Raw genomic sequence first — 22,702 nt, forward strand, 5'->3', positions numbered from 1 at the left:
GACATTCCTTTTGATACATCCCAGAATGACAATTGCTTTTTTTGAAACAGCATCACAGTGTTGACTCATTTAATTTGTGATCCACTCTGAACCCAGATCTTTTTCTACTGCCTAGCCAGTTATTTCCCCTTTTGTACAAATACATTTGATTTTTCCTTCTTAAGTGTAGTACTTTCAACTTGTCTTTATTGAATTTCATCTTATTGTTTCAGACCAATTCTCCAGTTTATCAAGATCATTTTGAATTCTAGTTCTGTTCTCTGAAGTGCTTGCAACCCTTTCAGCTTGGTATCATCCCACTGGTCTAACACTGATGCATCAACGCTGAATGTTATCAACGGTGGAAGTGCTAGTGCAATTTTTACCACTGCACCCTTAAAGCTTTCTCCATCGTTGGTATCAAGGGAGCTGAAATGGTGCTAGCCCAGCAACAGGTAAAGATTTTCAAAGGAAGTGCAACAAGTGAGTCACTGTCAGGACCAGAATTGCTACTCAGTAGTTCCCACATCCACGTTCAATTCATTACACCCAACATCCACAATTCAAACACAAAAAACCCAAGTGTATTATTTCTTTTATACAAACATGTAGAATGTTAACAAATTTCAATGTTAATGAATTTCAAACATATACAGATTTTTTAGAAGTGAACATGGAAAGCACTTAATACATAACTTTGTGGTATCTTCTCCCCATTTTGTACATGCACCATAGTACTTACTCAACAGAGTAGGTGTGACACTAGACCATTTAGCAGTAGAAATTTATTGTAATGTCTATTCTAATATTTAGAATGTTAGTACTGGGGAAATGATGGATCGATTTTGCTAGCCCAAGCCATAAGCCCCCCTCTGATATCCTTAGCCAATATCGAGCCAAGTCCTTTGTCAGCCAACTCCTGTAAAACTCGCACAGCTTTCTGGGAGTCATTTCCTAGTTTGCAAATAACATACACTGGGAAAGCTGTTTTGCCATTAGTTCTTTGCTTTGCTTCACATATTCTCTTTTCTAAAAATTTCAAACATTCTTCATTTTTTCCCTCTAGTTTACTTAAAGGAATATGGACAGAGTGTACAAGACAACAGATGTCCACTTCTACCTGTGGACGAACATCTACCAGTATATGAGGGACTTGCTCATCTAGTAACTTTTTGTACTCCTCTACAGATATCCTTTCTTCACCTGGCAGTAGGCGTAAAGTTCTACACTTGTCTGTTGCTGATGAACCACAAAATGCTTCATAATCCTGTAGGCTGGTCATAGTTGGCTTGTCACCACAAATGGCACAGTCTGGTTTCTTGGGTCTTAACTTGATGTTGCGAAATCTGTCTTCAAGGGCATCGAACATCAGCATGAACTGGTTGAAAGTAGAACCTATTCCTGAAGCTATCTTCAGCACCTCCAAGGCCTGGATGCACCCCATGATGCCTGGCACAACGCCCAGGACTCCCCCATCTGCACAGTTGGTCACGGTCTCTGCTGGAGGAGGCTTTGGGAAGAGACAGCGGTAGCAGGGTCCCCCTTGGTAGTTGTACACAACCAGCTGCCCCTCCAGCCGGAGGGCACTGGCTGATACAAGCGGCTTCCCAGCGAGGACACAAGCATCACTCACCAGGTACCTGGTGGGGACGTTGTCTGAGCAGTCGGCCACCACGTCGTACTGCCGGACCAGCTCCAGGGCAGTGCTGGGGCTCAGGGCCAGGTGGTAGGGCACATACTGCCCCGTGGAGTTCAGCTGCCGCAGGGTGGCCGCTGCAGACAGGGCCTTAGGCAGCCCTTCCCTAGCCTCCCCGTGCAGGACCTGCCGGTGCAGGTTGCTCATCTCCACCACATCGTGATCCAGCAGCCCCAAGCGGCCGATGCCGGCGGCCGCCAAATACTGGGCCAGGGGGCAGCCCAGCCCGCCGCAGCCAACCACCAGCACGGCGCAGCGGGACAGGCGCAGCTGCCCTCGCACGCCCAGCTCGGGAAGCACCAACTGCCGGCTGTAGCGCAGGATCTCCGCCGGGCTGAGGGCGGCCCGAGCCTCCAAGGGGGGCAGCTCCGGCCCCGCCGCCGGCTCCTCAGCGGCCTCTCTCACCAGGACGCCGGCCAGCTGCCCCTGCAGGGCGCGCAGCTCCTGCTCCTTCCGGTCTATCTCGGCCCGAAGCCGGGCCGCCTCGCTGAGCGCCATGACCGGAGAGAAGGCCCAAGCAGCCCGCGCCTAGCCCGGCCCGCAAAGCGCCACGAGGTGAGGGACACTTCCGCTTCCGGCCCAACACCTTAACCGGTCCGCCGACCGCGGGGCTGCTGAGCCCCGCCCGTTCCGCACACGTCGGTGCCACGCGCCGGGCTCGCTGGGCCTTGGCTGCCTCAGTCCCCGAGCGTAGTAACCGCTCCGCTAGTTCCGGGTGCTTTCTGGCCCCGCCATGGCCGCGGCCAGCCTGAACCGAGCTCGGGATAAGTACTCGGTGCTGCTGCCCACGTACAACGAGCGCGAGAACCTGCCGCTCATCGTCTGGCTGCTGGTGCGGAGCTTCCACGAGAGGTACCCGGGGCCCGGCTTCCCCCGCCCACCCGTGCCTGACTCCGCGCCCCCTCCCGGGACCTGCCGGGCCGCGCCGTCGCCCCCTCCCCAGCACGGTGCTGCGTGCTCGCCGCGCAGCCCCGCGGTCCCTGTCCCCGGGAGCCTGCCGGACCCGGCGCCTCTGTGCGGGGATCCCTGCGGGGGCTGAACGTACGCCGGGCGAGCGCGGCCGCCGGCGGGGACGGACCCGTCCAGCCGAGTTGGCCGCGGGTCGGCTGCCGTGGTAGCTCGCCAGGCTCCGGCCGCCGGGACGGCTGCTGCCGTGCGAGCGCTCCGCATTAGTAACCTCTCCCGCGTCACAGCAGAGGGAGGCCAGGTTTTAGCATGGCTGTTCGGGTTGTGGTAGAGCCTAACCCGGCCCCCATTGCGTCCGGGGTCACACCTGTAGAGCAGCAACTGCGGTGCCTGCCCCAGGAAGCTTACAAATTAAGTGCTCTTAACTTCTTCTGGGCCTGCTTTTTGGAGCTCTTTGGCTTTTCGCACAGTTACACGCGCGCACACAAACACATTTTTGAAAATCTGAGCATAAGTATTCATATAACTAGTTGGTCCCTGTCCATAAGAATTTATAAAGTACTAGCAATAGCCTAGAGGGATAATAAAGTCATTCGGGGTGTGAAAACGTCTACATTCTTTCTGTTAGCAGTGGAAAGTGCATCTAACAGTGAAGAGTTCCTTTTTTCCCCACTCTTTATTTAGGGAAACAAAATTACTGTAAACACAGTACGAATCTGGCATTTGTAATCAGCCCTGCACCACTATGAGGAAAAATTACTAGATCAAGGGATCAGTGATCCTTTTAATATCCAGAGTCTAACAGGCTTGGGACTAGAAATGAGTCTTGTAGTAAGATGATGGACAGGCTGGTACTGTTTCAATTTGCTGTGAAGCAACTGTATCTTAAGATGCAAGTGAAACAGGAGTACATTAAAATATGTCTCTAAAAGCTGCAACTTTTTGTATTTTTGCTGCTAGTGGACCACTCTGCATTTTTTTCTTCTGTTTCAAGCCTTTTGAAACAACATAGCTGCTGAAATTGGCTTCCCACGTGTTCATTTCAAAATAATTGTCATTTCAGTGGAAGCAACTTTGAAATTATAGTCATAGATGATGGAAGCCCAGATGGGACATGGGAAGTTGCTGAACAGTTGGAAAAGATATATGGTTCAGATAAAATTGTGAGTGTTTTTTTTCTTTGCTTTTCTTTTTTGTTGGATAGAGAAGCATTTAAAGTGGTTAGAATGGGGGTTAAAGTTGGGGCTTCTGGGTGCAAGACCTGGCTTTCTTTATATCCCTGGGCAATCTGTTTTAACTTTTGTGACCCAGTTTAGCCTACAATAAAATCATAGACTCATAGAAGTGTTTTACTAAAAGAGCTCTTAAGAGGCCATGATGATAAATGATGAGGATAGTAATAATAGCAGCCTCACAGGGAATATTGTGAAGCCCCATGAATTAATGTTTACAAAATGTTTTCAGTACTTTGTGCACATGCACCTGGTCAAAGAAATTATGATGATTGTACTTGGCCTGGGCATATTTAAAAGGGAAGATGAGGAGTAGATAAAGCTGAATTTTACTTTCTTTGGCTGCAGGTGTGAGTAACTAGGCAGATGTATATTAGAAGTAAATTATGAAGAACAGACTAAGTAAATATACTAATTAATATGAAGAACCTTCTAACAGGATTGTTAGGGGTTTCTGTTCTCTGTACTACTCCAGAACAATATCTTGGAATAAAGTGAAGTATATATGATGGGGTAAATATCACTTTAATTCATTCAGACTTTGAGTATTTACAGATGCTTCCTTTCAGTGATAAAAGCACATAACCATAATATGGTCTGAGAACTAAAAGTTCAATTTCATAGTGTTCTGAGCAACAAAAAATGTAATATGTTTTATCTCCCTCTTTCCCCCACCTCCTGGGTCCATTAATTGACAGTTGTAAAGTTTCATTTTCTGGGACTGAAGTTTAAGATTGTGTTTGTGAATTAAAATAATATTTTTAAAGATTGTGTAAGGATAAGTGTGTATATGGAGTTTGGAGTTTTTTGTTGTATTTTCTTTTGCTACTTTGTATAAAACAGTAATACCAAATGCAGATCACTACAGTACTTGTCTCGAAGGCCCCCGATCTTGCAGTCGGATCCACATGAGCTGACCCTTGATATTGCGTGGAGTCCCATATAATTCAGTGGAACTCCATGCAGGCATAGACATCTGCTTACCCTGATCTAATGTCAGGAAAATAAGAGAGCATCAGTAAAAATCAGTTATGATTTCTTTGTAGTCCAGTTTTCTTTGTTTCCTGAAATTAATTGTAGGTAGTGAGCAAAATCAGTTCTGACTGATGCACAAAGGTCTATATTTAAAAAATTTGATGGTGCTTCCTGTTTACTAGGTAATAACTGTATCCTGGTCTGAGGAAACTCCATTACTGAAGGTCAAGAAGTTTACTTTTGGTTTTCTAAAACTGGCTGAGAAACAGAGGAACTGAGATTCCTACACAGAGTTGTGCAAAGATTTTTGGGAAAAAGAAAAGAGAATAAAATAACCATTCTACAGAAGTTCTAATGGCAACTGACTTTTTACAGGAGGTCTATCCTTGTTCTCCTTTGGTTTTCACACTAATGTTTATAATCTCACAGGCACTTATAATGGATCAAAAGAAGCCAAGATTTTTAAATCAAGGAGTCTAAAGTTAGCCCATAGTCCATATTTGGTTCACTTCAAAGTCCATACTTGGTTCACCCTATTCAGTGAGCACCCACCAACTCTTATTAATGTCAGTGGGAATTTTGAGGGGCTCAGCATTCTTGAAAATCAGACGGGAATCTAAATATGGACTTGAATGTCTAATGTTAGACTCTTTTTTTAAAAAAAAAAGAAAACCTTGGCCTAGGAACCTTGGTCTAGGAACCTAGACCTATGAGGTGCTGAGCTCCCTCTGACGACTTACTGATGATTTTCAAAAAGAAAAGGAGTACTTGTGGCACCTTAGAGACTAACCAATTTATTTGAGCATGAGCTTTCGTGAGCTACAGCTCACTTCATCAGATGCATGCCGTGGAAACTGCAGCAGACTTTATTTATACACAGAGAATATGAAAAAATACCTCAGTAAGGTGACCGACTATTAAGCTGAATTACACTTGTGTGTAAAAGTGTATATTCAGTACTGACTATTTTAAGTCACTCCAAGAGTTTGCTCAGATATTACCTCTTAATGTTTGTCGCCCCACAAAATTGGTGGGGCGGAAATTGTGTGTTCAGCTTTGTAAGAGGGTATTTCAAAAAGTGGGTATTGTGGGAGGAGAGGCTTAAGAAAACAACCAGAATGTTACACAGAAGTTCTTCAGTAAAATTTAAAATAGATTGGCTTTTAATCTAGTTTATATATCCAGTTAATATGTTTCTGTTGAACCTGTCTTTCCTTAGGTGAATTTGATTCTGTGTAGTATCTAGATATTTAAAGGAAAAGAATCACTCTTTCGGTATTGGTTCAGCATCTTGAACTATGTAATGGTGGGATGTCACAGAAAGTGTGAGAAACTGTAGTCTAAGCTAATAGAACTTTATTAATTTATGACCTAATTTCCCCAAATATCTTGCAGCTTCTAAGGCCCAGAGCAAAAAAGCTGGGATTGGGTAAGTACTCATTAAGCTTCTGGTTTAGAGTAAAACTTTCTGCTATCTGTTTTGTTTGGTTTTTAGTTTTAACATTCCATAGGAGGAGTCATAGTGGAACCCTCAGACAGAAATAAACGTTTTCATCAAGTAATTATAAGCAGACAAATGTGCAGTGATTAAAAAACCACACACGTTATATTATAGTGAACTTACAGCAAGTTCCCCACAACCTCAAACCTGCAAATTGTGGTCTTGGCCAGTCTACATAGTAGCAGGAAAACAGTTACTATGCTCGTCCTCCTTCCCCTGCCTCACCTACTTTTTACGCGGTCAGATCCTAAATTTAAACAAGTTGCCACTTGTAGATGGGCAGACTGCTGTGCCCACATGGTACCCCATTGACTCAGTGAAATCACTAGGGTTCTGCGCAAGTGTAACAGTCTACTCATGCAGCAAATTGCAGAACTGGGATCTTAATTTGTTAAGGTCTTCAGAGCAGGAACTCTTTCCTACTGTGTGGTTTGTACAGTGCTCATTGTGGCTTGAATCAATTTATTGGGACATGCTGGTACTACTGTAATTCAAATCATACATTTCCCTGAATGGGCCAGTCATGCAAGGGAGCACCATCCTCCCCTGTTAAGTTCGGTGTGAATTTGAAGTCTTTTAGGCACATTACAAGAGTTCCTTATCTCATACCAGGATGTAGTCCTAATTTTGAGGCCAATCCTGAACCACTGTAATCAATTCTAAGATTGCTGTGAATTTAAATGATCAAGATTGGATCTTCTGTAGCTCCACCATTGCCTCATTACTACTACTCGAGGAATATGCAGAACATGTCTGTTTTTCACTGTTATTTTTAAAAAAAGGCAAAAATTAAGCATTTCATAATTTTCTTACTCAAATGAAAACATTTATCACAAAACATACTGGGGGAAGGTTAGTCATGCCAGATTTCTTCACCTCCAGTAATTGAAATGGAAAAAGCAAGGGAACACAACTTACCTACTTGACTTAATGAAAATCAGTATTTGTTTCTTATTGAATCTCTTGACACCTCCCTCTCCCACAAGCTGGTGAAGTATTGTGCAATTAATCTACTTATCCCACAGGAAATGTTTAACTATGGCATGTGCCAATACTCAAAAGGAGAACAAAGTTCTAAGTCTTGATACTGAATTGTCTGTATTTAAATTCACCTTTTATATCAGATTGCATTTCTCATTTAGATATGAGCCCTTAAAAAGCCTAAGTATCTTTTATTTTCTATCTAATATTTATCTTTACCTTGGTTGTAATCCTCTGTTCCGTGTTTCAAAGAACAAAATCCTATATTTATTTATATTTATTAAAATTGGCTTGGTTCTGGGTTTTTAATGCACCCTGTCTTTCCTGTAATAAATATATTTACTAATTATATACACTGCATGGATCAGCTACGTTCCTGGCTTGTAATTTTGCAAACATCATGAGAAAGAGACAAGAGATGAGCTGTTCATTAACTAGAAGTAGAATTCCCTGTGTAAATGCTTGATATGGGCACCCAGGTCCACATCTGGATGCATGCTTTTCAAAAACTGACATCTACCTTTTGGAAAATTTCTAGGAGGACAGCAAAGTTAATCTGAGGTAATGAAGAGCGGGTGCCAGATTTTGATTTCAGTTATGCCATTGTAGCTTTATTGGAAAAAATGTGGACTTAAAACAGCATCACTGAGATCAGAAAGTGGCCTGCTTGAGGAAAAACTTGGATACCTTAGCTTGTTCTGTCTCTTATTGATATAGATGAACTGATTCACATAATGTGGTTAAAACAAAAAAATTTAAATTGAGGAAGGAAAGATTTTAAGCTTAGGCATCAGATGGAGCATTTTCGTAAATGTTGACTGACTGAACAAAGTAGAAGTTAATAAGAAGTATGTTTAAGGTCAATGGTAAAATTTTCAAAAGCACATGAGTTAGTTAGGTGAGTAAGTCTATTTTCAAGTAGTTTAGGCACTGTGGAAAATCTTACCGGTAGTGGCTATCCATTTACGAAGTCATGTTTTTCTGGTTATTTCTACTGCAGTGAAGTTTGTCCTGCAAAGTTTTACGTTTTTGGAATCTAGTACTGAAATTATTGGAGAAACGGCAATCTTCAAACATTAAGATGATTTTTATATCCTATTTTTTAAAACAAAAACCTCAGGGGTATTTACTTAATCCACGTTTGTAATATAATTTTGAGACTTTGTAGAAAGATTGAATTTGGTTAGAGACCTGTGTGCATGTTAAGATAGTGATGAAATTATTTCTATGATGTCTTTATCAGGCACTGCTTATATTCATGGAATGCAGCATGCCACAGGGAATTTCATTATTATTATGGATGCGGACCTCTCCCACCATGTAAGTTTTTATATCTTGTGTGGTCTTTTTTTTTTTTGTAGGTGTTTTTAATTAATTGTTACTGATTGTTTGTTTTTTCTTTTTCTTCTTTTCCCACCCATCTGCCTGTTTTCAGCCAAAATTTATTCCAGAGTTCATCAGGTGGGTACCATTTTTAATATTTGGAGTATAACTTTTAAGCTGTTGAAGTTGCATGTTAATATTTGAATACCTTCCATTACTGTATGGCTACCTCCACATGAATACCTTCCATTACTGTATGGCTGTTGCATCAGAAAAAACTGTTTCAAGGCTTAGCACCAACTGCAACTGTAGTCAGGGCAAGGATTTGGGTGGCTCTGATAAGACCCAAATATTTCTAAAGTACCAGTACCGCAGATATTAACTCCAGCAAAATTCCCATAGACTTCAATGGAAGTTTTATTTGCTTAAGGACTACAAGAACATGTCTTTAAAGGAAGAAAGAATGTGTTACTAAGCACTTATTTTTATTTTTAACTGGTTTTACTTTGAAAAGTAACTTAGTAAAAATGGTATCTTCTTACTCTACAGTTCTGCTTCAAGTGTGCAGTTAGCATTAAAGATGCTGAGTTGAATGACTAAATAAAGTTTTTTACTCCTGTTGTCCTTGCAGGGGCTAGGATAGTGGAGAGAGAGCTGGATTCTAGTCCTGCTAGTGCATCATCAGTAGAGGTGTTTAATAAGTTACACCTTTGCAAACTAGTTAAAGGTGATGGGGTTACACAGGTGTAATTGAGGTGGAATTCAGTTTACAAGTGACGATGCACAAGAAGGAGAGATCCTAGCTTAATTTTTGCAGGGCTTCCAGTTCAAAGAAAAAATATCTTTTGTACTTGCACACTGAGGATATCTGATATTGAGTCACTGATAAACAATAACCATGAAACTCCACAATTGGAATTATTAATTTTCAGAGTAGAACCAGACTTTAAATTTTGTGAGATAGCTAGATAGAACAGTTACAACTATTATTTATCATTTTGAGAGTAGAAGTATATGTGTAGTTAAAAGATCAGTCAAAAAAATTTAAAGACTAAAACTAGATTTTATTTTACAAGAACAGTCCCTGAACAAAAGTTTTGTTTTCCACATGACTCAGTGATCTGTTAAAAGTTGCAGTACCCAGTTACAAAATAGAGTTAACTCTCACTAATTATGGAAGTTTTTTTTCCTTAACGTTAAAAGTTGTATCAAAAATAATCGAGAGCAAGTATCTTCAAAGTTAAGGGTGTCACTCTGTTTATAATTTTCCTCTTTCTGGGATGTAATGCAGAAGATCTCAAACAAAGGATTCTATATAATATTCTGAAGAGCTAGGTACAGTGAGGGGCGCAGGATAACATCAGACTTATCTTTTAATTTCCTTGTTACTGTCGGTTTGTGGTGGTGGTTTTTTTTAAATCTCCATTTTACATTGGAGTCTAATTTTTCTTTTTCCTTTTTAAAATAAGTAGGTCTAGATAAATTATTCATGAAGCAGTCTTTGAAGTTCTATGAGATGTTCTGAAATAGTTCTGCTTTTTAAGAATGTAAAGAGAGTAGTTTAAAAAGGTATATAAATGTACCCAACATAATTATCGCCTTCATGCCAATTTCTATCCTACCTTGTTTGAAGGTCTATACAATATAAATTTGCTTTAAACTAATACAGTGACTTTTCATGTTTGAAATAAATTATATTTCTTGAAGAAAGCAAAAAGAAGGTAACTTTGACATTGTGTCTGGAACTCGGTATAAAGGAAATGGAGGTGTGCACGGCTGGGATTTGAAAAGAAAAATAATCAGGTTAGTATTTTTACCTATATATTTGCGGATAAGAAAATTACTGCTCAAATTTTTTTCAAGAATTTCAAAGAAAAGCACACTCAACCGATAAATCATCATGCCTTTCATCTCTGGGACTCCCCCTTCCTGGGAGTTCAAATTGCAGTTCTGCATGAACTGGATTAGATCTCAAATGACTAGGAAAGAATGTCCAGTGGTTAAGGCATTATAACATCAGACTTGGGAAACCCAGCCTTAATTCCTTGCTCCACCAGAGACTTGCCCAAGATCATACACACAAAAGTTACTTAGCCTCTCTATTCCCCATTCGTAAAATTAGGATAATAGTACTTCCCTACATCCCAAAGATGTTGAGAATAAAGTTTGTGAAGCACTAAAATAAAACAGTGATGAGGGGAGGTATAAGTAGTTTAAACAGAACAGTATTTCTCATCACAAAATCCTATTTAATAATAGAATAGAAACTTATATGCTTTGATATTTTCTGGATAAGAGAACATCAAGAAAGAACTTAACCATGTGATCTTTTTGGGGAAATTGGACTACTTAGGTCAGAGTTGGAACACTACTGTGGGTAAATCTTCACTGTATCAATTTGGGACAGTTTTTGGTCTAGCCACCTATAGAACACTAGCTTCTACTGCTACATTTCTTCAAAGTTCATAGGTGTGTACCTTTGTATTGAAAGGTTGTGCTGGCCTTTCCCCCGGACAGTAAACCACTTGCTCTCTTTTTGGTTATAATATTGTCTTTCATTTATTAAGCATTATCTAACATAAGCTTTCATGTGAAAATTTATTACCAGCCTATATAAACCATTCCTTAGATCTTGCCAGAAAGTCTAATACAGTTCTAACCATAGACAGTTGGAAATCTTTTTTTCCTAAGGAGAAGACAAAATAAAAATGCTATAAGTCACATATGAACATGAGATCAGCTTCTGAATTCTGTGGTGGACTTGTAATCACTGAGGGCTGAATCAGCAGGGGTAGATTTCTCCCCTCCTCCCTCCCCCCCCCATAAAATCTTGCTCTTCTTGAATGTGTCTGAGGTCTGTTCACTCAAAACAAGTCTGACTCAGTTGGCCCTCAAAAGAATTGGGAGCAGAAGCCCTGGTGTCATTTTGAAAAGGAGTTGGCACCACACCTATTATGTTTATGGTTTTTTTATTTTAATGGCTAGAATAACTACTCATCTTTTTATGAGAGACAAAGGTGGGGAGGTAATATCTCTTATTGGACTAACTTCTGTTGATGAGAGTGACAAGTTTTTGAGCTTACACAGAGCTCTGTGTAAGCTTCAGCTGATGTGGGTGCTTTTTCCTCTTGGATTTAAGTCAGACCCCACAGGAACTGATGGAGATAGAACAATCGTTCTTAGATTGGAAACTGTGGTAGAGTTTAGAACGATATAATATTGCAGCCAGGTTAAATCTGAAGAGAAGAGCTGCATTCTTTGAGAGGGACTACTTGTTTGCTAGCTGATTGGATAAGTTAAAAACTAAATGGGAACCCCAAACCAAGAGTTGGATACCTCAGAATAAATGGAAATGCTTTTTTTGTACACTTCAAACAATTCACATCAGTCTCTTAACTTATTAATAAGTTTCTGATAATTAAAAACAATCAGAAATGGCAGGATGAGTTATTCTCATCTTCCTGCCAACCAAACCAAACTGACTAGAGCAAAAGCCTGGAGGAAGTGGAATGTACTGATTCCATTCATATATTGGCTATATATAATTACTGTCTAGTGTCCAAAGTGTGCTTGGAGCTACAGAGTTATACATGAAGTCATGCCCCCTTACAGTTGTGAGACTTTAGGAATGACTTGCCCACAGTCACAGAGGAAATCTTCCTAAGCCAGGAACTGAACACAGATCTTCTACATCTAAGTTCAGAGTCCTGTCTGCTAGGCCATCATTCTCCTCCTCTTACAGGCGAACATTATCCAAGCAGAAGACTAATCTGTCTAAAATTATATTGCAATATAATTTTAATTGCAGTTTGCTTTACAGAGCAGTATAATGTGTGGTTGTATATGATAATTTTACTATAAACATGTAAAAGGATAGTAAATCTGGCTTTTAAAAACAGTGTTTTGTTTTTTAAAGAACATTGTTATCTGTATATTCACTTCCAGTTGAAAAGCAAAATGTGTATTTACTGATCTAAATGTTTTTTACTTCAAATTCCACATTTATTAATCCAGTCTAGTGCAGTGAAAACCTATTTAGCTATATAACTTTCCATATAAAGCAATAAAATCTTGCCTTTTTTATGTTAAAATGGTAAATTCTTTTATGGAAACCCTGCTTGTACTTTCTAAACTTTGTTTTGAGTGGTTATTGACATGCATATCTTCTTTGACAGTCGTGGTGCCAACTTTGTCACTCAGGTTTTGTTGAGACCAGGTGCGTCAGATTTAACAGGAAGTTTCAGGTACATGGCTCATTTGTTTTTTTTTTGTTTTTTTTTTTATAACTATGAGGTTGTATTAAAATTTTCTCAATTGTTATCCAAGAATATGTAGTGGGAACTATGACATCTATTTGAGTAAAGAAAGATGGATTGGAGTTATAAAACTTTCTAGTGACTATTTTTAAACAGTATTTATGTGGGTAGGCTGCTAGTACAATGCCTGTACATGTTGTTTTTGTATCTGAAATCCAAAGTTTTGCCACAGGTTTCAATTTCATTTCAATTTACAGGTTATACAGAAAGGAGGTCTTGCAGAAACTAATGGAAAAATGTGTTTCTAAAGGATATGTCTTCCAGATGGAGATGATTGTTCGAGCTAGACAGTTAGGATACACTATTGGAGAGGTACAGTAAAAGCATAGAAAATCACATTTCAATTTTATACTGTAAATGTGGGTATGGGCTATTAGAAGCAAAGAAACTGCCGAGCAAGAACTCCTAGGAAGTGTCATTGCAGCTATGGGCTGGGATTTTCAAATGACCCTAAGGGGGTTATGATCGCAACTCTACTTCTCCAACATAATTAAATCCCACACTTGCAATCATAGCTGATTTTTTTTTTTTTTTTTTTTGCCACCTTTGACTCACTCTTCAGACCTTCCCCTCCTTCTTCCACTTGTCTCTCTGTGCAGGATCTTGCATATTTCTTCTAAGAGAAAATTGACAAAATATAATATGACCTTCTCTGTCCCCTTGGTTTGCTTTTCCATCCCCTCCTGTAACTCTCTTTCCTCCTTTTCTCCTGTCAGATGCAGAAGTTTCTCATCTGCTCTCTTCCGCTAACCTCTCCACTTGTCCCAGGGTCCCCAACCCATCCCAACTCTTGATCTCCCTTGCACCTACTCTTAGCTTCCATTGTCCACTTGCTAAATTGTCAAATCTCTTTGTAGTTTCTCACAATTGGAAGGAGCTCTCTGAAAACATCCGCAAAGATACCTCATTATCCTCTTTTAAAATCTCCTTAAAACTCTCTTTTGCCAGGATGCCTAAAAAATACTTGACAACAGTTAGGCTGCTGGTACACTGATATAACTGCTGATTATGCTGACCAACAATGTCTTATTGTTTGCTTGTACTTCCCCCTTCTGTCTGTCTGCCTCCTGTCTTATACTTAGATTGGGGCAGTGACAGTCTTATGTTCTGAGTTTGTATAGTGCCTAACACAATTGGGTCCTGGTCCATGGTTGAGGCTCCTAGATGCTATGGTAATGCAAAAATTAATGATGATAAATCCTCAAGCTCTAGGCACTCATGACACATTTTAAAATGTATAAATGTAGTTTAAATCATATATATTAGAACCGTACAAATATTTGTTGTTTCTGACAGATTCTTCCTGGAAATGCTTATCTAGATACAGATCTTTAAGGCCCTGATTTTCAGAAAAATCGGGCACATAAATGTGCATGCAGATTGGGTAATTGCAGGTGCTAGGATCTAAATTAGGCACGTTTGTGTGTATGTGTATGCTCACACCATTTCAAAATCTGCATGTGAAGATTAGGATTTCAGTTCTGTGCATACTTTAAAATTCAATAGTAGTCAAAGTTTAATATGACATAACTTGGCCATGAAAAGAAAAAGATAGTTGAGATCTACCAACTCAAAAGAGAACAGTTGTGTGGTGTGTAGCAGAGTTGGCATATGCCGTACCTGGATGGTCTCCTATGCTTCTCTGTTTTATTTTGCTGCTCTCTTGTACCAGGTGTGAAATTCACTTCAGTGCACAGGATGCTTACTCTGGTGGTATCAGGGTTACAGCCTTTGCACTATGTAAATCATCACCATTTAAAAATATGACATACTCTTGAACAAGAAGGTGGAGTCCAGCAACAGTTTAAGAGGTAAATTCTAATTCTGTGGAGGAAATTGTGCCCTAAGATACATGATGTTGGATGGCTTGTGACTACAAAATGTTCTCTTTTCACTGTTCATAGAATGCCATGCCACTTTAAGCATCCTGCACTGACTTCCTCTCCAGCATGGAGTTACTGATATTTTTTTTCCTTCCTATCCCAGCTAAATATAACTGTTGAGGTGCTTGTCAATGTTGTCAAAGGGATCCTAGTGAGAAAGCTAGGGGAGTTTGTTGGATGTCTTAGTTTATGTTCTTCTTTGGCTAGCTGTTCTTGTTGTGAGAAGTAGAACTGTATCTACCAGATGATTGCCTTGGCCTCTCTCTTGGCATAGGCAGCTGTGCCTGGAGATGAGACATACTCAGTTCTGGCACAATAACAAGGGCGTGGTGTGTATTTATATTACACATGCCAGCTGATTTCTGATTGAAACTGCCAGTTGAGTGCAGATCCAAATTTTTTATTTTATATGCTTCTGCAGAGATAATTTTGTTGAATTTGGGCCCTGGAGTATTCTTATTTTACACATGCTTTTCTATTCGAATATTAAGAGTTCTTATAGAATTGTAGGACAGGAAGGAACCTTAATAGGTCATCTAGTCCAGTCGCCTGAACTGAGGCAGGACTAAGTATTATCTAGACCATCCCTGACTGGTGTTTGTTTAACCTGTTCTTAAAAATCTCCAATGATGGAAATTCCACAACCTCCCTAGGTAATTTGTTCCAGTGCTTAACTACCCTGACAGTTAGGAAGCTTTTCCTAATGTCTAACCTATGTCTCCCTTGCTGCAATTTAAGCCCATTGCTTCTTGTCCTGTCCTCTGTGGATAAGGAGAATAATTTATCACCATCATCTTTACAACATACTTTTACGTACCTTGAAGTCTATGTCCCCTTTCAGTCTTCTCTTTTACAGACTAAACAAACCCTATTTTTTTCAGTCTTTCCTCATAGGTCATGTTTTCTAGACCTTTAATCTGTTTTGTTGCTCTCCTCTGGATTTTCTCCTATTTGTCCATATCTTTCCCAAAGTGTGGTTCCCAGAACTGGACACAGGACTCCAGCTAAGGACTTATCTGTGCTGAATAGAGTGGAAGAATTACTTCTTGTCTTGTTTACAACACTCTTGATAGTACATCCTAGAACGATGTTTGCTTTTTTTGAAACAGTATGTATTACATTTTGACTCTCATTTAGTTTGTGATCTACCATAACCCCCAGATTATTTTTTGCCATGCTTCTTCCTAGGCAGTCGTTTCCCATTGAGTATTCCTTCCTAAGTGTAGTACTTTGCATATGTGCTTACTGAATTTCATCCTGTTTATTTCAGACCATGTCTCCAATTTGTCAAGATCATTTTGAATAGTAAACGTGTCCTCCAAAGCGCTTGTAACCCCTTCCAGCTTGGTATCATCCGCAAACTTTTAAAGTGTACTCTATACCATTATCCAAATTATTTATGAAGATATTGAATAGAACCACACCCAGGACAGATCCCTATGAGACCTTACTCAATATGCCCTTCCAACTTGACTGTCAGTCATTGATAACTACTCTCACTGTTTTCCAACCAGTTGTGCAACCACTTTGATAGCTTCCTCTATGCTATATTTCCCTACTGTGCTTATGAGAAGGTCATGTGAATCAATATCAAAAGCCTTACTAAAGTCAAGATGTATATCATATACTGCTTCCCCCGTCCACAAGGGTTCTTACCCTGTCAAAGAAGGATGTTAGGTTGGTTTGATGATTTGTTCTTGTTATCTTCTAGCTGCTTACAGACTGATTATTTGTTCCATTATCTTTATGGATACCAAAGTTAAGCTGGCTTGTCTATAATTCCCTGGGTTGTGTTTATTCCCCTTTTTATATTTGCTCTTTTCCAGTTCTCTGGGATCTCCCGCATCCTCCATGAGTTCTCAAAGAAAATGGCTCAGAATCTCTTCAGCTAGTTCCTTAAGTATTCTAGGATGTATTTCATTAGACCCTGCTGACTTAAAGACATCTGACTTGTCTAAATAATTCTTAACTTGTCCTTTCTCTACTTTAGCTTCAGATCCTATCCCAGTTGCGCAGATGTTCACTATGTTAGTCATTCCATTGCTGCTAATCTTTTTAGAGAAAACTGAAACAAAAAAGCATTTAACACTTCTGCCATTGCTCCATTTTTTTCTGTTATTGGGGTTCCCTCCTCATTGAATAATAGGCCTGCTTAGTCCTTGGTCTTCCTCTTTCTCTAATGTATTTATATCATTCTGGCAAAATAATGGACAGAAGTACTTGGGTGAAGCAATATGTTTATAACCTTTCATGAACGGCAAGTGAATTTGGACAATGTTTGTATAACTGAAGGAACTAAAAATTATGTACTTTAAGCAACTTTTTTTCTAAAAATAATATAACAGCTTGTTGAAGATCCATAGACCCAAGTGGATGTTGTATACCAAATGTGCATTGATTACAAGTACTGTATACAGCTCTGTTATGTCAGTGAAGTTGAGCAGAAGGCCACTTCATGATCCCCCCTCTTGCCAATGATGAGGAATTGATGTTGGAGCATCAAGCAAGTACTTGTTTAATTCTGCCACTTCCAGTTGTGGCAATCTCTGCCTAAACCACCTCAAAGGACATTTGCCTCACTGACCCAGAGGAAATTTAGATAAGGAGGTTGGTTGGAACTTCACAGCATGTTGTGAGCCCTTGGGTGTCCAGTTCACTGATCCTGTCTTTGAGAACAGTTTGTTCAGAAAACTCAGTGGCTAATGATAGAGTAATATCTTTAGACTTGTCCCTAGGTGTGATCCACAATACACTCTAGTATCTCAACCGTGAGACATAGTTAAGACTGATGGTAGAACAGTGATGATAAAGAAAGCAGCATGATCCCAGATATTTGCCCCATTTCCCTTACAAGTGTGTTCTCACAACTGTAGGTAAAGTGCTGGGCATTCCTCTAAGCCTTTTTCTCTGTTTCTGTGGCAGCTCTTAATGTAGTTATCCAGGATGGAAGCTCACTTAATCAGGGCCGTGAGCTCAGGCAGCAGCTTGCAAACCTAAGTTGCTCTTTTCTTCTCCTTTTACTCCTGAGGCACTAAACAATGAGAGCACAGGCAGCCCAGATGTGTATGAGACTGTTAATGGACATCAATCCTATGCAACATGTAGCCTTCTGGTGACGGATCAGAAAGGGATTAAAAAAAACAAACGACAAATCCACACTAAAGGGGGGAAAAATGGAAGACAAAAAAACAGCACAGTGAGACCAGACAACTATACCTGGCACAGCATTCAGGGACATCAGAAGATGGCATTCATCCACAAATCAATTGCTAGGAGAGGCTTCAACAACAAAAGTTAGGAACCACCAATGCAGATTCTACCCATCTTTGGAGACTTCAGGTGTTGTTGCTAAGTCTCTTGTCAACCTGAGTCTTCTATTCTGGTCTCCGTGTGGAAAAGCACAGTGGCTTTGCTAACACAACCAGCACACTACATATTTAAATCTGTAATAGTTTCACTTTTTAAATGATGATGTGCTGTGTTCTGAACATACTGATTGTGCTAAATGTAATATAAAATGCATAATAGATTTCAAGCTGTGTTTTCTTTATATTAATGAAGTTAAATTCCTAAAATAATTAGAATAAATTGTTCTTGTGGTTTTTGTTTTTTAAACAGGTTCCTATATCATTTGTGGACCGTGTCTATGGTGAATCTAAACTGGGAGGCAATGAAATAGTGTCTTTCTTAAAAGGACTGTTAACTTTGTTTGCAACTACATGATAAGAGCTTACCCTAAGTTAATTCTTATTTAAAATGCAACATTCTCATGAGTTAAATTTAATTTTTAAAATATATTCAATTGTGCAAGCTTGCTGCTTTGCCTAGTGACCAGGAAACCCATCACCTATTTGTGATTAAGTGAACCAACCATAATAAAGCAAATAAACTGTATCACAGAATATTATTTTCAAATTAGATGAACTAGTGTATTTATGAACAATGTATAATAATGAAAACCCACGCAGTACTGTTTTTCGTACGAATAATGAAGTGTTAATAAATTAGACCACACTTCAGTTCTGTGCTGTACATTTTTGTTGAAAAGTGTCATGATACCTCTTCCTATTACGTGCATGAAAATTATAAAGTGTGCAAATTAGCAAGAGCCTGCTGTATACAGAAAGATGCAGTTTTTCTAAATTGTATTCTGACAAAATATTTTTTCTTTATTCCAGACTAATACTGAAAATTTCAGTCAGACATACTGTGTTAAGAATAATACACAAATAAATCCAAATGATCTTTTGCATAAAGCTTGGTTGCATGCTTACATTATTAATTTATCATCTTATTCATGTTGAAGTTAAAGATGGCTTTAAAAGAAGAGGAAAGTAACAACAGAAAAAACAGGATTTATCTTATCTTTGCCTTGTGGTTTGTAGATAATTGGGGTTTTATACATACTTGTACCAATAGCTGTCCCTCTTTTTCCCAACAAAAGTCTACATAGAATGTCAGAAAGACCATTTCTACAAAACTTACAGGGGAGCTGGAGAAAAGTAAGACTATGTAAAATGACACGATATTGAGTTGCTTAGGAATTTCCTAATACAAATGCTTACAGGGACTTGTTTTTTGTAAACATGCTATTAGACAGGAGTGATAGAAAAAGAAGCCTCTTTAAAACAGAAATATGAAGATATACAAATGTGGACTACTCTAGTTTTTTGTGATTATAGATAATTTTTTCTTTAACGATCTGATACTCTTTGAACTTTTATTTTTTAAAAAGAGAGACCCATCCCACCTGAACCCATGGTGACACAGGCCCCAATTCACTTATCTCTGAAATCAATAAAGACCCCTCCTGTTGACTTCATGTGGGAAGGCTCTAGCCAATAGTTCTCCATGCAGAAGTTGTATTTGTTCTAGAAGCTGTTTAATGAATTTGTTGAACCTGTTGAATGAGAGCATAGTTCTATATTTTTTCGATGTTTCACTGATGACTTTTAGGTGGTGGAAACTTCAAAATCCTATTTTGTGGAGTGCAATCAAACATTCATGGGGGAGGAGGAAAGCAGAGGATACTGCTGTTCTAAGAATGTTAAATATAATTAAGACAAGTATGTCTCAGCCTCTGAAAAGAATTGGCTGTAAAGTACAAATACCAAATTATATGTAAAATAGAGTACTATCTAGTTGTGAATTGTAATAGAGTGTATAATTGGTACCAATAAAAAATACATTCATTAGAAAAATTAGAGTGGGGGGAGACAAAGCAGCCAAAGAATGAAATAAAACTTCATTAAATATAATTATTTTTATTTAATTGTTTGCATTTTATCTTGGTAGATATAAACATCTGATCTATGGTTCTAGTTAACAAAATGGAACACCAGAAGGAATGTTAGATTAATTCACACTTGGGATATTTACAATATAAATAATTTCTAAGCAGCATTTTATCACTGGGAAGTCTACCATATATTGGTGTCATAGCCTCCTTAAAGTTGTATATATTCCAAAATTTTACTTAGTTTAAAAGTTTTGTAAGAGTTCAGAGGAAATAATATTAATAATCAGTTATTTAAAAAAAAACCAAACCATTTGTGGTCACAACTTTTTTAATTTAATTGCAGTTGGATTTGACTTAGCCATCCACCTTATAATATCTTGTCTGTTTGTATATCACACTTCTAACAAATTATATCCATATTTATATATTTTCATTTGGTGCACTCTAAGGCCCTGATCCTGCAAAGGTGGGTAAGCCCAATGAAGTCTGAAATGAATAGGGTCCACCTATGGACATTTTATTTGCAGGATCAGGGCCCAAAACATAAAATGTTTGTAACTACTTTTATATTAAATTATAGGTCTTTTTACCTTACACTCCAAAATATTACAGTTGTTTCCATGTCACCGTAAAGCTTTAAAATGAGCTAAAACGTATAATGGGGGTACAGTGAGATCACATTTTTTCTCTAGGTAGTTTTATAGCCCACTGGTGATGAAGGTATGCAATAGGTCCTGAAGGTCACTATTGTCAGTTATTTGTAATACAACTGCAACACAGTGTGGCCTAGATTCTAAATTTGTGTTTAATTGGATTTTTTAAAAATGTGTGCACCTGACTTGTGCATACAGTTACTGCAGTTTGCTTGTGAAAGGTAGGTGTCTAACGTGTCTTTGTCCAGTTTACTTGATTATCAATGCAAGTGTGGTAATTGTGTGTGCAAATTAGGCTCACAGGTGCCTACACGTTTTTGTTTGCAGAGATGTGAAAATTTGGAACAAAATCTCTAATACTGGTGCATAAAAGCAACATTCATCTATATAGAGAACTTTTCTTACTTTGCATATTAAGTGTAAATTAACTTTTCTTAGTCTTTTTACAAAGAGTGGTATTGAATAGCATGAACCAGTAGAAAACCTCAAATGAAAAACTATAATACTTGCCCCATGCTATCAGTGGGTGGGTGGGCAGATAATGACCTTTTTGAAATGACAATAGAACTTCACCAGTGTGAAATTCACCTCTTGGTGAAGGGATGTGCACCAGGGTCCTACACCCCTGAAGTTCCATGCTGTCCCTCAGTGAGGGTCTGGGGGCCCTCTGCACCATCCCTGTGCTAGAGAGGTTGCTTCTTTGCTGAATGTGAACAGGCCCCTCTAAAATGGAGTGTTGGGAGGGACAAGTAGATCCATATTTACATGGATCTAGTGGCCAGGAACCCTGGATCAAGGGGTAGTGGTCCCCATTTAAGTCATGGGCTGAAATAGTGGCTGCAACTATGCACCCTGTTTTCAAATTGGGAAATGAATTCCTTCCACTCCCAACCACAATGGAGTACCCTGTATGAAGCCTGTTTACTCATTCTTTGTGTATTGAGTGAATGTCACCCACTGTTGACCAGAAGACCCAATGCAGATTAGTGAGATTTGTGAACAGACAACTTTTTATTTAAGTAATAAAATCCTTTCAATGCCCTGCTACTAAATTTTTGAGAAGTGAGGAAAGAATACCAGTTTGTGTGAGAGAGCCCCCTTCTGCTATCTCTTAGAGGCAACATGCAAAGCAACGAAAAAATTTCTTCATGTCTTATAACACAGGCCTGAACACTGTTAAAAATAAATATTTTACACTGCTTTTACATTAGCAATATTGATTTTTGTCTAGTATAAAAGTCACTCTGTTAACTCAAAACTTGTCAAATTACAGAATCAAGAGAGTGAAAGTGGAGCAATTGAGGGGGAAAAGTCACTATTCAAAACAATGGTGTGGTGGTTGTGTGTGTTAACACATTTATATAAAACTTCTGTGAATAACAATTTGGAAAGAGAGAATTTTTGTTAATGTTTGGACACCACTGCTCCTCTAAAAGAGCGACAGCTCAGAGTTGTTGTAGCTATCCAGTATGTTCTCCATAAAAAACAGGAATGACCATTGTTGATATTTCTAAGATTCTAAAAAAAACAAGTGGGGGTGGGTGGGAGGGGAATTAGGCAGCAAAAGCTCATTTTGTTGGAAAAAAAAAAAATTAGGTCCCTTTTAACCTGGTCTTAAAAGCCTGCACCTCTGAAGAAGCAGCTCATGTTTGTTCTTGGAGTCTCTCTGGAAGTGGATACATGTGCTAGAGTTGCCAGGCATCTAGTTTTTGACCGGAACACCTGGTCGAAAAGGGACCATGACAGCGGTGCCGACCAGGCCGTTAAAAGTCCAATCAGCAGTACAGCAGGGGGTTGAGGCTAAAGCAGACTCCCTGCCTGCCCTAGCTCCACGCAGTTCCCTGCAGCCCCTAGGTGCATGGACGGCTAGGGAGGCTCTGCATGCTGCTCTGACCCTGAGGGATGGCTCTGCAACTCCCATTGGCTAGGAACTGTGACGTGTGGGGGCAACACCTCCCTGACTGCCCATGCATCTAGGGCAGTGGTTCTCAAACTTTTGTACTGATGACCCCTTTCAC

The 22,702-nt window shown here is 39.3% G+C and overlaps 2 protein-coding genes across 5 annotated transcripts; one reads left to right on the forward strand and one right to left on the reverse strand.

Moving 5' to 3' along the window:
- Positions 1-557: 557 nt before the first annotated feature.
- Positions 558-2,251, reverse strand: MOCS3 (molybdenum cofactor synthesis 3). Its single transcript, XM_084646453.1, has one exon. The coding sequence runs from the start codon at positions 2,171-2,173 to the stop codon at positions 797-799; it is 1,377 nt and encodes a 458-aa protein (XP_084502579.1). The 5' UTR covers positions 2,174-2,251; the 3' UTR covers positions 558-796.
- Positions 2,252-2,307: 56 nt separating this feature from the next.
- Positions 2,308-20,059, forward strand: DPM1 (dolichyl-phosphate mannosyltransferase subunit 1, catalytic). Of its 4 annotated transcripts, none has more exons than XM_084646455.1 (9): positions 2,308-2,527; positions 3,645-3,744; positions 6,184-6,217; positions 8,514-8,590; positions 8,706-8,731; positions 10,301-10,396; positions 12,769-12,837; positions 13,107-13,221; positions 18,411-20,059. In XM_084646455.1, the coding sequence occupies exons 1-9, from the start codon at positions 2,409-2,411 to the stop codon at positions 18,513-18,515; spliced, it is 741 nt and encodes a 246-aa protein (XP_084502581.1). In that variant the 5' UTR covers positions 2,308-2,408; the 3' UTR covers positions 18,516-20,059. The 4 variants fall into 4 exon arrangements, with proteins under 4 accessions (XP_084502581.1, XP_084502580.1, XP_084502582.1 ...); XM_084646454.1 differs by lacking the exon at positions 18,411-20,059 and adding an exon at positions 17,821-18,352; XM_084646456.1 differs by lacking the exon at positions 18,411-20,059 and adding an exon at positions 17,715-17,839.
- The last annotated feature ends 2,643 nt before the right edge of the window (positions 20,060-22,702 follow it).

The sequence above is a fragment of the Lepidochelys olivacea genome (assembly GCF_965140295.1).
Source record: "Lepidochelys olivacea isolate rLepOli2 genome assembly, chromosome: 13".
Taxonomy (NCBI): domain Eukaryota; kingdom Metazoa; phylum Chordata; order Testudines; family Cheloniidae; genus Lepidochelys; species Lepidochelys olivacea.